Source organism: Struthio camelus, chromosome 12, assembly GCF_040807025.1.
Source record: "Struthio camelus isolate bStrCam1 chromosome 12, bStrCam1.hap1, whole genome shotgun sequence".
NCBI classification, from domain to species: domain Eukaryota; kingdom Metazoa; phylum Chordata; class Aves; order Struthioniformes; family Struthionidae; genus Struthio; species Struthio camelus.
Genome location: NC_090953.1, coordinates 14,306,741 through 14,323,427, shown reverse-complemented (window position 1 = coordinate 14,323,427; position 16,687 = coordinate 14,306,741). Strand labels below are relative to the sequence as shown.

The following is a 16,687-nucleotide window of genomic DNA, read 5'->3' as shown; positions in this document are numbered from 1 at the left end:
ACTTTCAAAGATGAAAAGACAGGGATAAGTTGGGTGCATTGCCAGTACTACAGTTTGGGTAAACCTCTGACTAGGGTATTTGCTGACAGCAGGTCACTTGAAAAATGAGGGATTTTTATTTACAATAAGTTATAGTTTGAAGGATATTATACATAATTGTATGGGATTTAAACTGTTTTAAAAAGCACATTTTAAAATATGTTTTCCTGAGAGGAGATATGGTTGATTTATGAGATGGTAGTGCAATCTGTCTTAAAATGAAAATTATCTCACTTGCACTGCCAGACACATTTCCAATCATTTAGAACTGGGAGAACTTTATCATCTTTGATCTGATTTTCAGGATCGTCTTCTTCATCTTCTTCTAGCACGTCACTAGATGGTGGAGCCCACAGTTGCAAATAGTCAGTTGCTGTCAGCAGCCTGTTACCTGAAAGTGAGTAATATCAAAGCCGTGAATCCAAGATAACGCATGCATATTGAAAGATTAGGCTTGTTTTGATATTTTGTTGAGAATTACTAAAAAACAAGTTAGAAACTCGACTTTAAAAAGTCTACTTTAATTATGATAAGAGTATTCAATCATATCATAGAGTTGCTTTTATTAAAATATTTTGCGTTTACAATGCCTTTTAAGGAGGAGAGGGTTTTTTTGGTGTTTTTCTTTTAAGGTGACTTCAAATGATAAATCACACTTAATAATGAAAATTACAGATACTAAATAGCCATTCATACCTCACAGACTACTCATTGTTAGACATCTTAGGAACATTTTAGTACACTGTTGACTTTAATTGTGATAAAATTGTATTTATCTGATTCTTAATGGCAATTTCTAGTCAGTTAGCAATTTAACACTGTGATTCCCAAACTAAGATCTTGCATAAAACACTCAAACATTTGGCATAGCATTCTCACAAATGCTACCTTCAGCCACCTGCATGCCTCGCATTTTATGCGACACTGCTTGAGAATGGCTAATTTAAAATCTCCATATCATGCTCCTGCTTTATTTCAATTAAAAAAACAAACAAACTGTGTTCAAGTTCTATAACTATAAATGTTGAACAAATACTTCACATAAGTTTCACGTTACCTTGAGGATCCCATGCCAGGTTGTAAGTCATAGAACTGAGGAAAAATTGCCCTGTTTTAAGCCACTGACGCTTTAGTTGCTGTGGTTTAAAAACAGTAAAGGATTAACTCTTGCATCAACAGCAAAATCCAAAAGTATCAGTATTTCTTTCTTCCTCTACGAAATTGCTATTAATCCTGTTGCAAACAAATTCAGGACCCAGTAGCAGATTGCTGAATCTAGTTTTAATAAATTCTTCAATTGTATTCTAAAAATTTTTATACAATGCATCACAGAGTGTCCTGAGAACCAGAGCTGGACCTGTCACACATACAAATATCTCTCTAGCTTATTTTAAACTAGTTAGGTCACACATTTATATTTCCAGCATAAGGGATGGCAGCATAGATGCTATAGAGATTGCAAAAGCCACTCGAGATCATTGTTAACACCAGAGCACTTGGCCATGGCTTTGCTGTTAAAACTAGCCTGAGTACACCTGCACAAGAGCAAGTCACATCTCTGCACTACTGATCTGACACACCTCTTCAAGTTAAGAAGTGCCAACTCAACACCATGTCATTCTAGCATGTGATTCAAGAACAAAATGTTGTTGTGAACTGGAGAGGAGTGCAGTCCTCAGTTTGGTTCATACACTGGAAGATCCCATCCACCCAATTTTATTATGGATGGTAGAAAACATTTCTCCATTAATCTTCTGTGTGCTAACATATTGTGGCAATAAAAATGGCAGACATACTTTTGCCTATTCTGAGAGCCTAAACTGAACTACAACCACAAAATAAATACTTACACAATTCCTTTTATGAGAATTTATACCGAGTGGTTCAAAAATGCAAACAGCATTTCCATATGATGCTGCAATCTGGAAAAAAATTGAAAAATGAAAAATGTAAGGTTAGGAGATAAAAATAACTGCAAAATTGCAAAATACCTAAAGAATTTCCAGTACCATTTCTATGTGCAATTAATCAAGAAAAGTGAAATGAATATTAAGGTCATTCATTGCACTAAATATATACTTTCTAGAGGAAGCTGAGAGAAACATACTTCTGAACAGGCCTCCCTTTAAGATTTTAACTCTAAATGGGGTAGGCGGCATCTTCAGTGGGATATGCACTGACAATCAGTTCTAATATATGTTTCTAAGGTAACTCCTGTTAATGCATAAGGGAAATCTGATGCCTTCACTACTTCTGCTCTTGTCCTGCCCACTTCACAGTGAACTAATAAATTAATTATTAGTGTCTAGGCCTCAGTATGATCCCAGATTACATTTCTTACCTCTGAATAACAACTACTGGAAAACAGAAGCAAATGTGATTCTTTTTTGAGTCGTTAAATACATTTTGAGGAGAGACAAATGGTAGATGGAAAAACTGAAGTACTTATACAATTGGACCCCTCAATTTCTTTCATCCATTTATTTTACACAAAGCTTTATATACAAAAAGGTCTTTATTAGCAATTTATCTGCTCATTTATCTGCCCAGTGCTCATATGCTTATAGGTACTTCTGACTATCTTTTAAATTCTCTTGTCTTCCTTAAAAGATTTTAAAAGGAAAACTGTAAAAACAGTTTGCTCTTCTCATTCAGGATCTGGTCTCCTCAATACAGAAATAATGCAAAAGTTGCACCACATTTCTTATGAAACTTTATTTCCTCTTCATAAAGGAAAAAAAGAATTTACAATTGCAGCAACACACCCAGAAGAACAGACCATGAGTTCACAGTCCCGAGTGCAGGACCTCCCAGGGGTTGCGCAGTGGTCTTGCAGGGGCCGCCGTTGCAGCTGCAGATTCTCTTCCAGTAGTCCTGGGACTCCACTGGAGCTGCCGTGCTGTGGCCCTGCCAGCTAGAGCTGCCTGAATTCTAACTCGGGCTTTCTCACTACGACAGCCAATTTGTAATTGCCTAGCAGACTACTGATGAGCAAAATTTGGTCAATGCTCTGCTACAACTCACAGAAAGTTGTTTCCTTTTTCTCAGCAATCTAGACTGGCTGTTCTGAAATAAAGAATTTCGAACTCATTCCTTTACAGGACGCACACGCACACGTATGTATACATGAATTATTAATTTTTCCTTGTCTTCTTTAGCTAGATATAAGTATATAATAATAAATACATTCAATAATAACAACAGGAATTTTAGTACAACTCCAGTTCTGATAGTAAGTTCTGACTAATACATATTTCCACATTTTATGAGACCTCTTTTTGCAGGATCCGTTCCGTCTCCTTCCCAACCAAAACTAAAACTTTTAAAAATAAATTACTATTAAACTAAAACAGTTCTCTGAAGAAACGTTACTCAGAAAGTTACAGATAGGTTAGTAAAAAGTGATCTTTGTCATGAAACTAACTCATTAACAGCATTCATATCTTAAGTTACTGTTTAGTTATTTCATTTAGATGCATTTCATTTTTTTAAAGTTTATACACATTTATTAAAATCCTTACCCTGCCTTGCCGTTGGGAACACTCCACACAACTGACTTGGATGTTTCCATGCTTAGCACCAGGAATAATTTGCACACATTCAAAGTCATTTGCCAGAATAACAATATCACAACCAGAACCATAAGCCTGAAATAATTTTAAAAATAAATACAGTTAAAAATTAATTTAACTAAATCCTTACTAGATTTTTTTTTTGCAAAATCCATGAAAGCATTGAAGTCTCCACTTCCACTTAAACAAATAATTAATTTTATGTTATTATACAGAGGGTTTATTCCACACCAATTTGGTTGAAGCAATGGAAGAAGCAACAAGTAAAAAGCAACTCTTGTGAGTTACTCTACAACTTCCTCCAGTGCAGGGAGCAGAGAAGGGAAAAGGAATTCAATGAGATGATGCTTACACCTTAATAACTCACAGCCCATGGAATAATCTGTCCTTCTGAGAACAGATATGAACTTGGGAAGGTTTGATATGTTTATGAACCAATAGGATGCACAATAAAACAATGAATACTCTCTTCTTGCCTTGAAATTATATGCTTTTGCATTTATTAGACAGTGGAGTGCAATACCCATTGACAAGCAATGTCTACTGTCAGATGCTGATGGTATTGCATTAAAAATGTTTATTCTACTTTCAAGAAAAAATAATCTCGTGCATAATTAAAAGGCAATCATTTTTTATTTTTCAGTATTTTCCCTCCAAAATCATAGAAAACAAAGGAAAATTCTGGCTGTCTGCAATGAGCACGTTGCTAATTTACACACCCATATTAGACTTCTGAGAATTCTTTTTTTTTAAAAAAAGTGGAACTTAAAAACAGGTCTGGTATATAACGCTGCTGCTCCTGCATATCAGAGAAAACACATTTAATACAGGAACAATTGTAGTCCATTCTTTTTTGTTATAGAGTTACAGGGGCGGGAATAATGACATTTGCTAAAGAATATGTTACAGAACAATTATCTCTTGCAAAACTTCTCCTTGGCAGGATACATATGTGTATGTCTGCCAATTTTTCACCTGTCCCAGTGTGCCAGAATATTCTATTCCTTAATCACTCCAGATGATCTGTTCCACTGAACTCCCACATTTGAGCTTAGAAATCCCTTCATTGCATCAGTCTACTACTGAAACGTTACAAAGTAAACATAATTATAGCTAGGAGTCTCTTTCCTTAAAGTTTTCCAGGGAGTCCAATATAGAAGACAGAAATCTTTGCAACAGTTGAAATAAGCAAGGAACGTGCCAGCTCTCAACGGTCACTTTCAGATGGTATAAAATTGCTTTGTCAGGTCAACTTGTTCCCTGCTTCTTTCACAATAATCTCCATATTACCAAGTCCTAGCCCTCTTCTTAGAGGTCAATCATATTAAAAAGGCTATCTGCATTATTTTTATAACGAGTGTGTGAGAAGTTGTGTGCACTTCTGTTTATCTCAGTACTAGGATATATAGCTTCTGCTCTCTCGGTTTATAGGATTAATGTCCCCTGATGGTCACCCAGTCCCCTAAAATAACATGTCAGATAACCACTGGTACTAGGGTGGACAACTGAGGTGCCATGACCTTCTATGGCTACATCTGATTCTTCGGGGAAGGAGCAACAAATGAGGAAAAGGGAAGCAAAAGGCTTAATTTAGTGAAAGTACAGTCACTGCTAAAAACAAAAAAGGAACAGTAACATTAGCAGCAAAGCAAATACTTCCCACGTCAGAAATTAACACAGCTAAGGTAGATTACTAAATTTCTTAAGAGTTATGCCTGAAGGCCTTTTCTTGTTCTAACATTTCCTAAAACAGTATGTTGCTTGGGATAAACAGAAACTTTTGCTCTTAATAATTTGATCAGAGTCACAGCTCTGAAAATAAATCTTATATAGCTGTCAAACAGTTGGACCTGTTAAAGAATCACAGACTGCACAGCATGCTCTAATTCAGGCAAAAAAAAAAAAAAAAAGAAAAAAGCCACCCTCAAAATCAGGGAGACCTCAAGTAAAAAGTAAACCCATGATGAAAAGTTTTGCTACGAGCTTTTATGAAGCCAAAAGTTCACTGTGTTTGCATAAATGGTTTTACTGCTACCAAAATAATTAATTCCTGTCCTTGTAAAGAAACTTATAAGAAAATAATTATTCAGGTTCCTCTTTTCTCTTTGCTTTTAATTTAAAATTTGTTGCACCACTGGATGTCCGCTAGCACAATCATTAACCAGGAATACAGCCTCATGTGCTTATGGATTTCACAACCCAAAGACATTTAGGGTCAATCAATATCTATGCACGTTTTGCATGCAAGCATATTCTACTTTCGTGAATATTATTATCACAGCTCTACATGCAAACTTTTGATGTGGTCCCATATACAGCTAAATGCTTATCTGAACGCAAAAAGGCTGTTTTTATGTGTAGCTGCAGTATTCAAATGCGCAAAGTAGCCACACAGTTGCACACTCAAAAATGCAAGCTCCGCACAAAATGCAGACTGTCTATAAGATTTCCAAAGTCACCTTGCAAAAAAAAAAAAAAAAAAAAAAAAAAAAAGTGACACAGTCTTGTCTTTCTGAGTCTTCAAGCCTGTAACTGTGGCTCTGGGAAGCTATGAGGAACTGATACAGGAGTTATTCACAACGCAAACAGGAAAGAAAAACCCCAACTACCAACAGCTGCTTAGAGGGAGATTATCTATGTAATAGAATATCCTAACTGCTTAACGACTAGGCTATCCAACTATTACAGCCAGTTTGGAAGGGAATAAATTATTACTAAACTAGAATGGGATTTTTTCCAGAAACTGGGAGAGCTGAGATTCTGAAATACGTTTTGACAGTGAACAGAAAAGCTGCTTTTGCTTTGCTGTTCTACTTTTTATATTGAAATTTGTTGCAGAAAGGTGTAGAATTCCAGCCAGGCCAGCAGATGTTCACAAGTAGGAAGGAAGGAGATGGAGACCAGGATACAAATGCCCATAGGTAGGCAGGAGAATGAAAGAAGGTCCTTCTGTTCCAATAATTCATCCAGAATTTTATCATTCACAAACAGCTGATTTTTCCCACTACTTAATACAAAGGGTGAGCAATTAACACAGCAAAGAACTGACAGACTCATTTACGTTCAGTTTCATTTCAGCAGGCAGTCTGCCTCATAACTACTAAGATGAACCTATTAGAAGATGTCATTTAAATTGTTGATACAGTAAAAAAAAGGCACTGATCCACTTCAAATACCCTATTGATTGTTAGTATTTATAACTTTACATGCAAATTTAAAATTTAATTAAACATGATGCATCACTAATTGCAATCCTTCCTTCCAATTAGGAAGGGATATGAACATGTGACTGAAATAATATACGAGAAAGGAAAGACTTCTCAACTGTAATTTCATTACGCTTACTGGTTTTAAACTTTTGTACATATATAAGTATATATATAGTTGATTATGCATGAACCAGAACAGATTTTATACTTCGTATTATATGTTTGTTGACTTTCTCAAGCAAGAGGATTTAGTATCTTGTGTTTTTAAATGTTTTTTTGTTTGTTTCTCTCCTCTCCTTCACCCATCTGCACTTCTTATAGCGACAAAGGAGTATTTTTCTAACTGTACTATTTAGCATATTTTTAACAAAAGTTAAGTAAAAGGGTGGTTTGGTTTACAGTAGAAAACATATACTTTTCTTAAAGAATCACCAAAATGTAGAGATCTCTTCCTTACATGAAATCTTACTAGTGTCACTCCTGTTCTTACTCTTCCTTGCCCCTGTCTGGCACTGCATCAGCAACTGACTTGGCACACCTAAGTGTCTTATGCCAGCAGAGAGGAGTTAGTCCATTAATGACCTTAGTCAAAACACACCCTCAACAGCAGGGTCTCAGCCTTCAGCTCTAGATTGAGTGAGTGCTGTCTCTTGGTTCTGGGGTCATTTTCTTAGTGTGGATGTTTATTTTGAGGGTATTTCTTATTTCTTAAAAATACATCAAAAGTATATAACTTTAAAACCTAAATTTACTTTAAGGAGTATATTTATTATAATCTCACCATTAATCTTCTCTCTCTTTAAAATATATGTCCACTTTTTTCACTTTTATAGTCTCCAAAATTTTTGAAACTGTAAAGGTTAACACACTTTTCTGCATTGAAAGGTATTCCCACATTTCATATTACATGTCTAAATACAAGTTTCCCACTTGATTACTAATAACTCCATCTATTAACATGTTTATACGTTTGAACAAAACACAAACATTTCTATCAAATCCTCTGTTTATTTTGTTCTTTCATTCCTTAAGTGGTAACGCAGTAGCTGCATCCTACACTGACCAACAATAGAAAAGCACTGTAATATTTAATAACAGTAGTTTCTTCTTAAGAATTCAACTGACAACAACTTCTGGAAAATCATTAAATCACCACAGCTCTCTTTTGCTAAAAGAATAGTGGCCACAAATATTTGTGGCAACGGACTAACAATCTGCATGGTCTGGCAAGAGGAATGGAATAATCTGTAAACCATGCAAAAAGGAAAGACGGAAAGTAAGATGCTGAGATACTGTAATGGGTGAGAGCAGTGCAGAAGTCTTAGATAAACAGAACTGTAAGTTGTCACTGTATGCTTACTGTATGAACAGTAAGCACTACCCACACGGAGTATCTGCCAGCCTCCATTTCTAATGTCACTGATAACTTCAAAGAGAAAATTAGAGTTGCAAAACCGCCAGAAAGCAAGGATGACTTGCAAGATCTGTAAGCAACTAATAAGCTGCAGCTTGCCAATGGCTGCTCTGTCAAGATATGGGACCACTGAAACGAACAATGACAAAGCTCTAATTGAATGCAAGAGCTTTGTCTGTGAAGGAGGAGGACATTGTCACCCACACTGTATCAGTTAGTTTCTGCTATATTCTCAGTTCTTCGATAATAAGAAAACAGCATGTGTATATCACTTTTTCAGCCTCCCATGTTTTCCTGTTTGGTTCTCCAATTTTAATGTTGAACTCTCAGTCACAGAAACAATTTTTCCTTCGCACAGTCTCATCTTTTTTCTTACTAAAATATTTTCCTCTCTATATAAAATGATTCTCCTCTTTCTGTAACTTTTCTATAATATCTCTACAAATCTTTACAAATTTGGCATGAGTAAAAATGGACTAGAAGTTCTCAAGTGCCACTGTGTATGTACTATTAGGGGTACAGAGGCACTTCAAGATTGTAAATAACAGGCAGGAAAGAGAATTTGCCAACAGTGGTATTAAAAAAAAGTTCATAAACCTCTAAGCTTAAAAAGATGAATTAAAAGCTGTATTAAAACCTGAATTAAAGCTTTTTTTGGCCTTCTGAGATCATCTACAAGTTCTAGCACTCCTCCTGTATAGCAAAACTTATCTCTAAGTTTCTGGCTTGAATAAGCTATGGATAGTAAACAGAAATTTCTGTCTCCTGATAAACAATGAAGACACTTGCATTCTGAAATATTTCCAAACTCGCATCAACAGATACAACATTTTCACCCCCACCAGCTAAGTCCCAGTAAATTACAAATGCTTAATACAGCCTGTCAAAATAACTGCAAAAAAGCCCAATACTAGCACGTACCTTTAGAACAGGTTTTCCTAAACTGACATTTGAGACAAATTTGCGATTGAACACTTTACAATATATTCACACACAGAGTTTCAGAGAATAAGTAGTAAGGACTCAGATGCGTCTGTAATCCAGTTCATATGAACATGACACGTTGGGGAAGGTATCCCTACATGAAAAGAAAAACTGACAGGGATTTGCAGATAAGGGGTCTAAAAAGTAATTTTCAAGAATGATGAAGTAGGGGAGAAGTGCGGAACTCCCTACAACAGAGAAGAAAACCTGTTCTGAATTGCTGTATCTTGTTGACAAAGCTTTGGATGAACGTTTTGCTGTTTACACTAAGAAAAAAAGAAGTGTGAGTGTGTAACCTCCTTCACAACAGTTTCTAAAATTCATTACGTAGTTCCAGGCCAAGTGTTAGTACTGGCATGGAAGAGGCAAAGAAGTTTGTCTCTTCTTTTCAAAAATGACCAATCAGATATTTAAAATAGTTCACTTCCATTTGGAAAGTTCTTATGTACTGATACAGGTAACATTTGATATTCCTGTTTCTCCACTAATAACAGTGTTTACGTTTCATATTTTCTGCATTTAATTATACCTCTTACATGAAGTGAACCTTCCATTATCTTCTATTTGTTGGACAGAAAGCAGTTGTTGGAATTGTTATCCATACAGAATCCAACCTGTAAGTAACTGACCTAGTGAGTTTAACTCCTCCCTTGTGGTCAGTACAAATGGGTTTGTTTCTATTTTTTTTTTTTTTTTTAAATCCAGACTGACCTTAAAAACAGCTACATTCTCTTCAGAGTGTCAGAGAAGAAACAAACAAACAAACTTGATTTTGGACAAAGGACAGAAGTTACATAAACACAATTTGAACAGCCTGGCTTCTTTATATGAAAACACCTTATTCAACATCATGAAATGTTAGATTGGTACATACAGTACATCCAGAGTTAGGGTGAGTGACTGAAATTGGCTCAACTTAAAAAGGCTGCTTAATAATAAAAGCTAATTCAAATCAAACGTGGTTTGAAAAATACAGGTAGCTTACTACCCTTTAAAAATGTATTAGCTGTGAGTTAGACTGCAATGTTCAAATGATGTACCAGGAGTTACCCTTCTTCTGTCTAACCAGAGCATGTGTTTTCTAGGGCTTTTTTTTTTTTAAAGCTCAACTCTGATGACCTATAGCTTCTATAAACTCCTTTGTAAAACATGGTGAACAATATTTGCTGAAACGAGACATGAAGCTTTGCTTAAAAGTAACTTGAATAGCGCACAAAATTGTTACCAGAAATGACAAAACTATAACTTGTGTCCTTTAGTACTTAAACCCTTTGCTTCTGCTGCGTCCTGTCCAGAGCTGGACAGGACACACTGAGGGAGGCTCAAGAGACTGCTTTGTCACGCACTATCAAGCTACTTTGCTTCTAATCACCCTTCAAGCAATTTTTTCTGTTTATTACCCACTCTGCTAGATTGGGTACAACACTGCTACAATATCCACAAGTCAGTTCGTTAACCAAACACCTCTCGTGTTTCATTTCTTATTTGAGAAATACTAGATGTATGTCAATATTGTTGTGGGCAGATGTGGGAGCGCAGAGAGGAAAGAACACTGTGTGCATTTCAGACAGAGACACACAAAACCTTTGTAACCAGCCTTCATGAACTCTAGCAAGCATACTGCCAGAGACTGCCATTTGTGCATGCATGTATCCGAATCTGGCCAGAGTTTTAAAGTGTCAGAGAAAGGCAACTAGCTCTATTTATTCATATTATAAAGGCACTAATACTTATTTTTATCAAGTAAAAATATTAATGGCAAAATTATTTCTTTGCACTTTCTCAGAACACCTAAACGACTTTCAAAGCTTGAAAAAAGTCCAGCTGCGCAAAACATATACTCTTGCTCTGACTACACTAACTTGGAATTTGTAAGCCTTGCTGTATCCCCAGCAAGGAGACGATTAAACTAGCCAGGAGCAAGCCACCAAGGAAAGGAAAGGATGAAGAGGAACCAGAGGACTGCAATGTCCCTGAGCAGGTCGGAAGAAAATGAATCCCTTCTCTCAGAATCCTAAGATCACTGGAGTTAGGCATCTAAGCAAGTTCATCTTAGGAAGACAGGTTTCCTCAAGAAAATAGGAAATATCTTTAAAACCATTAAGCAGTGAATATTCAAGTCACTGTTCTAAGTCGAATAACGTTAACACGAGTGACAGAGAGACTATCGCAATATCCTTGGGATTACAGCATTGCCTTTGCACAAAGACAGCTGCAATATTTTCAAGTCCACATGAACTAGTTCTCATTTAAATGCATGCCCTAGCATCAGTAAAAACATGAGTAAGCACACGTATGCAATGGCTCCTGTAGGTCCCCCTTAACCACCTGCCTTTTACTGGTCTGCTTCCAGCTGTGTTCCAGCTGATAGATATTAGCTCTTAAGCATATGGCTGTGGAGTCAGGCCCTATCACAAATACAGATGTTCCCTTGCCTAAACTGCAGCTCCTGCTTCAGGATCTAAATTAAAGCTATGGCTCCAAACAGCTCAATGGTTTGGGAATACGGAGCAGCATCAATATGGTTGATCAATGTTGACCAACAGTATTTAAGGTTAGGCACTAAGGAAAGTGTCATCTGCAATGAACGGGTAGATTATGTATGGTGCCACCGAGAGTCGTACAGGTGACTAATTTCCTTTGAGTCTGGATACAACAGCCTGAACTCTGTGCTACAAATGTTTTTACTGTGCAGCTTATTACAACATCAAAGCCTAGAGCAGTAGGAAATAACACCACAAATACATAGAAAGAGGAGGAAACGAGAAGAGGAAGGTTACAGCTGTGAAAGTCCAGAAAATATATTTCTTAAAGCATACTCATCTTTTAATTCCTTCTTTAAAGTCCTATGATAAAACTGGATGCAGCAGCCAGAGAAGCGAATGAGGTACATTACTATATGCGATTCCACAGTTAAAGCATGCTACCAAATGGTTTTGTGTCTTTGTAAAATGTAACCTTTATTCTTGGGAAACTCTTCTATAAACTATAACATCTCATATTCATTTTTGATGTTGTTAAAACTGCAATGAGGTTTAACACAGAATTGTATTTTATAACACCAATTAGTTAGTATTTCCAAATTATCACAGTAAAAAGAAACACAGTAGTATATGAATATTTGTATATGACTACCAAAAGTAACAGAGGTCCCTTTAACATCAGTATAGCTGCATAGCAGCAGAACAAGGAAAATGCAGAAAGAGCTAGCATCTTTTTATTTCTGAGGACTTCTGAGCATTCATTACTAAAATTACACATCTGTGATAATTCAAAGTAAGCTTTAAATACCTGACTAGTCTACTGACCATCATACTACACTAAAAATAATGCTTTGTATCATTCAGTTTGGAACTGGTTAGTGCCAATCTTGTAAACATTAACACAAAATCTAATGAGACAATTTATTGCTAAATAATAAAATACTGAGTAGATTATACTGTGCTAAGCACTGCAGAAGCTGATCACTCATTAAAATCATGCAAGCAGATAAGCTAAAACAGTAGCAACTGACATTAGAATGAGAAGTAAAAATAACCAGGGGATGATGCACCAATTTATAAAATACGTTACTGGACTCCTGAAATCCGCTTAATATTTCTCTTTTCGACTATTTTCTCCTCTAATTTAAGAGGAGCTTTCGAGACAGAAATTTGTATTCTGTTAACCACAGCAATGGAAGCCAAAGGCTCATCAACAGCGGAGAGGATTTTAAAGAAGCCTAGTGCAACAGAATCTCTTCTCCCTGCAAGACCACCACAGCATCCGCCGTTTTAAAAAAAAAAAAAAAAAAAAAAAAAGGAAAAAGCATCCAGCAGAAGGTTTGCGGACGTGCCGTGCCGGGGCTGCCCTCGCTCGCTGCCCGATTGCCAGGGCCGGCCGCATCCGCCGCCCCCGGCGGGGCCGCGACGCCCCCTCCCTCCCGCCCGCCGGCCGCGCCAGGCCCCCCCGGCGCCCCCCGCCCCCGCTCGCCTCACGGCTGCCGCGGCCCCGCCCGCCCGCCCGCCCGCAGCCCCCCTCCCCCCACCCACCCCCACCTGCGAGCCCGCCACGCTGCCCCGCCCCCGCCGCCAGGTCCGCCCGGCCCGCCGCCACCGTTACCGTGAAGGGGACGTCCTCGACGCTGCCCACCGAGTAGCAGTTGTCGCCGGGGTTGACGGCGCCCGTGAGCACCTGGTGGAGATGCATAGCGGCCCGCCGCTCTCCCGGCGCCGGCCGCGCCGCTGCCGTCGCCTCCGCCGAGCGAGACCCGGATGGTGGCTCCGCGCTCCCGCTCGCCTCGCGGGGCCACGGCCCTCCGCGCCGCCGCCGCGAGCGCGCGCGCTGCAGCCTACGGCCGCGCGCCGCACCGCGCGGGCGGGGCGGACAGGGCAGGGGCGGCGCACGCGCCGGGCAGCGCCTGAGTCAGGTGAGGCGCGCGCAGGTCCCGCCCCCGCCCCGCTCGCGCGGCGGCAGTTGGGGGCGCCGTTAGGTACCGGGGGGGTGGGGCGGCCCGGCGCGGCTCTGTGCGGCCCTCGGAGAGGGAGCGAGGCGGGGAGCTGCCCGGGCGGGGCGGCCCCGCCCCAGGCGGACGGTGTAGCGGGGGAAGAGGAGAGCGCTAGGTTTAAAGGAGAAGGGAGGGACGGCTAGAAACCGCGGCATGCGGTGCGCTTGGCTCGTGCCTCGAGGTGAGACAGCGGCAGGGCGCCTCCCGCGGCGGGGGCGGGGCAGGGCGGGGGGCTCATCCGCTCCGCTCCGCTCCTGCCTTGTTCGGGGCGTGAGGAGGGCCGGGGGTGGGCAGGGCCTGCCGAGCGCAGTCCCTCCTCCCGGAGAGGAAGAAACGTGAGCAGCGCCTGGCAGCCGCCCCGCGCGGCACCGCGGGAGGGGGGGCGGCGCCCTCGGCCCGGCGGGGGCTGCGCGTGTGCGCTTGGCCTTCTCGTCAGTGTGTAGGGTGCCTTGGCGGGGCCGCCTCTCTCCTCGCAGCCTCCTGGCGCGTGGTAACGCCTCGGAGTACTTGGGAGGCTCTTGGGAATCCAGGACGCCGCCGCGCCAGGTGCCGCTCGCGCTTGAGCCGAGCGCGTGGGGCGGCGCCGGCTGCGGGGCGGCCCGGAGGGGCTGTGCGGGGCGGCCGCCTGGAGAACGGGGCCGGCGTTACGAGGAGAGAGAACTGCCCTCCCCTGTAGTGAGGGGACAAAAAAAAGAATGTTCCTGGGCTGTATGAAAGCTCCATTTACAGGAGCTATCGTGAGGAAAGTTACCGTTAATTGATACTAAAGAACAGTAAGAGGAGGTGAGGACACCTTGTTTGATGTTTGGTTCTGGTTTTGGCAACTTGTGTAGCCTCACAGGAAAACGTGATGAGGTTTCTGTCACGTTATTTGTAATAACCGCAGAGTACTTAGCGTTGAGAACGAAAGCTTTTAAATATGCCTATCCTTTCCAGTCTCAAGAAGTGTGAAGAGGGCTGGGTCCTGAAAAGTGGAAGGGATGGTAAACTCTGAAGGGGAAAAAATACTTTGTATGCAGTGTCACGATATAAGGAAAACTCAATTTTTTTTATACTAGGCAAATACAGTGCTCTTGCAGTTGTGCTAGCAAGAATGATGGAGGCTGCAAAGCTCTATTTCTTAGTCTATGGGAGCTTTAGCTGACTGAGGACTGCAAGATTCACTTTGTGCTGTATTGCTTCTTGAAAGTGTGTGTCTCTTACTGAGCAAGCAAGCTTAATCAGAATGTAGAGGTAAATTAAGATGTACCAAAACTATTTTTGAATGGAAAAAACAGTCATCATAATATTTTAGATTAGATCTACTGCCTTGCAAGCTAATAGAAATCCCTGTTTAAAGGGAACAATAGCTCTAGCTGAGGTGGGAGGGGAGAAAACCATTCTGATCTTCTGTTGAACTGGCTACATACAAAACTATTACATAATGTTCGTATGCTTCTACTGATACGTATTATTCCATAAACCTTCTGATTCAAGGCTCTTCCATGCAAAATGTGCCCTAACTTGGAACTGATTTTCAAATACACTCAGTAAGATTTGGAGGTGTTGGAGGTAAAAAAAATGTTTTTTGAAAAACAGTGGAGCAAAGTCCAGCTAGTGCTTGGAAAGACAGCTGGCCTTCGAATGGATAATTAGCACAGCCAGTCCTACTAGTAAGTAGGATCATATGAGAACAGTATGACCTAGAGCAAAGTGTTTTTACCTGTTTGATGTAGTAGAGCTAACTGGTTTTGACAGCAAAAAGGCTTAAGTTTAAGCAGAGTACCTGCAGGATTACTTCAGTCTTCCTGGGTAACTGACATGATTAGTGAGAATTTTGGTTTTGAGCCCAGTATTCCATTACCTAATGAGAGTAAGACTGCCAGTAACTCTTGGGCATGTGCCTACTGCGCGGAAACTGCTATCTTACTGTTTGGGTTGGTGAGAAACTTTTCAGTGTTTGACTTCTGCCTGGTGCTGTAATTATGTTGAGACTTGATTGTGGAACAGAGAATGCATGTTACTCTAAAACAAGGAAGATTCCTTTTTAAAGTAAAAACAATGCTGAATTACAGGTTTAGTAGTAAAATACTTTATTTTTGGCTGTAGAAACCTGCAGACATGATCAGCTGTGGGCATAGAGCTTTGAGCAACAGTTGTTTAGCAAGTATCTGCAGATAAGGCCTTCACTTTCTTCCTGGAGGCAAGTATTTTCATTAGAATTTTGCTTACAGTTCAAGTTGTATTTATCTTAATTGCTTCTTCCTTACTAATGATTTAAATATCTCACATTATAGTCTCTTTCAGTACATAGCAGTGATTTCTATGTCCAACAGCACAGAACGATGTCTCCTTTTTTAAAAAAAAAACAAAAAACAAAAAACAAACTTGGGAGCCTTCATTCTCTTAATTTTTCTTTTTGTTCCTGATTAGCTGGTTGCCTTGTTCAATTACTTCCTTCCTTTGTAATCATAAGAAAGAGAGTATCTACAGTACCTCTGCTGGAAGCTGTTTGCCCAGGAATTCCCTGTTTTGGCTTGAAGTTAATTGGAGTTGTGGAAGGGGAAATCCTGTTACTGCAAAACAGTGATTGCTGCATGGAATCAAAAGATCTATTTAATTTATGATAACAAGCTGCTTTTGCAGCAGCACCTTAGCCACCTGAGGTTTAAGTAAGCATTAGAAATGCTGAGGGTACTTACTTCTGGCTTGCTCTAGCAGGATGGATTAGATGACCTTTCAAGACCTTGTGTGGATAATATATAAGGATGACTTACTGGTTTGCCCTCTACTTCTCCAAGCTATGCTAAAAGAGAAGAGGAAAAATCTATAGATATTCAGGAGTTGAGACTTCCTTTCCACTGCTCCCAAAAAGTGGGAGGCAAAGGAAAGAAATCCAAATTTAGAAAACAGGCACTGAATCCCACTGACACTATGGAGAAATAACTTGGTTCTGTTTGCCGTAGGAAGAAGTATTTTTCACTTGGCAAAAGAAGATGGTATT

At 39.9% G+C, this 16,687-nt stretch overlaps 2 protein-coding genes across 3 annotated transcripts in view; one reads left to right on the top strand and one right to left on the bottom strand.

The window, feature by feature from the left end:
• DMXL2 (Dmx like 2) overlaps window positions 1-13,517 on the bottom strand; it is a 60,511-nt gene extending 46,994 nt beyond the window's left edge. For both annotated transcript variants that reach the window (XM_068958245.1, XM_068958246.1), the window contains exons 1-5: window positions 13,320-13,517; window positions 3,561-3,686; window positions 1,890-1,961; window positions 1,097-1,175; window positions 274-430 (exon numbers count right to left, since the gene is read on the bottom strand). In XM_068958245.1, coding sequence (XP_068814346.1) covers window positions 274-430; window positions 1,097-1,175; window positions 1,890-1,961; window positions 3,561-3,686; window positions 13,320-13,406 — 521 coding nt within the window. In that variant the 5' untranslated portion in view covers window positions 13,407-13,517. The remainder of the gene's footprint in view (window positions 1-273; window positions 431-1,096; window positions 1,176-1,889; window positions 1,962-3,560; window positions 3,687-13,319) is intronic.
• Window positions 13,518-13,581: 64 nt separating this feature from the next.
• The window catches only part of SEMA6D (semaphorin 6D), a 696,006-nt gene continuing 692,900 nt past the window's right edge, over window positions 13,582-16,687 (top strand). Inside the window, exon 1 of the mRNA XM_068958248.1 lies at window positions 13,582-13,626. The gene's annotated coding sequence lies outside the window, so the exon portion shown is untranslated. The remainder of the gene's footprint in view (window positions 13,627-16,687) is intronic.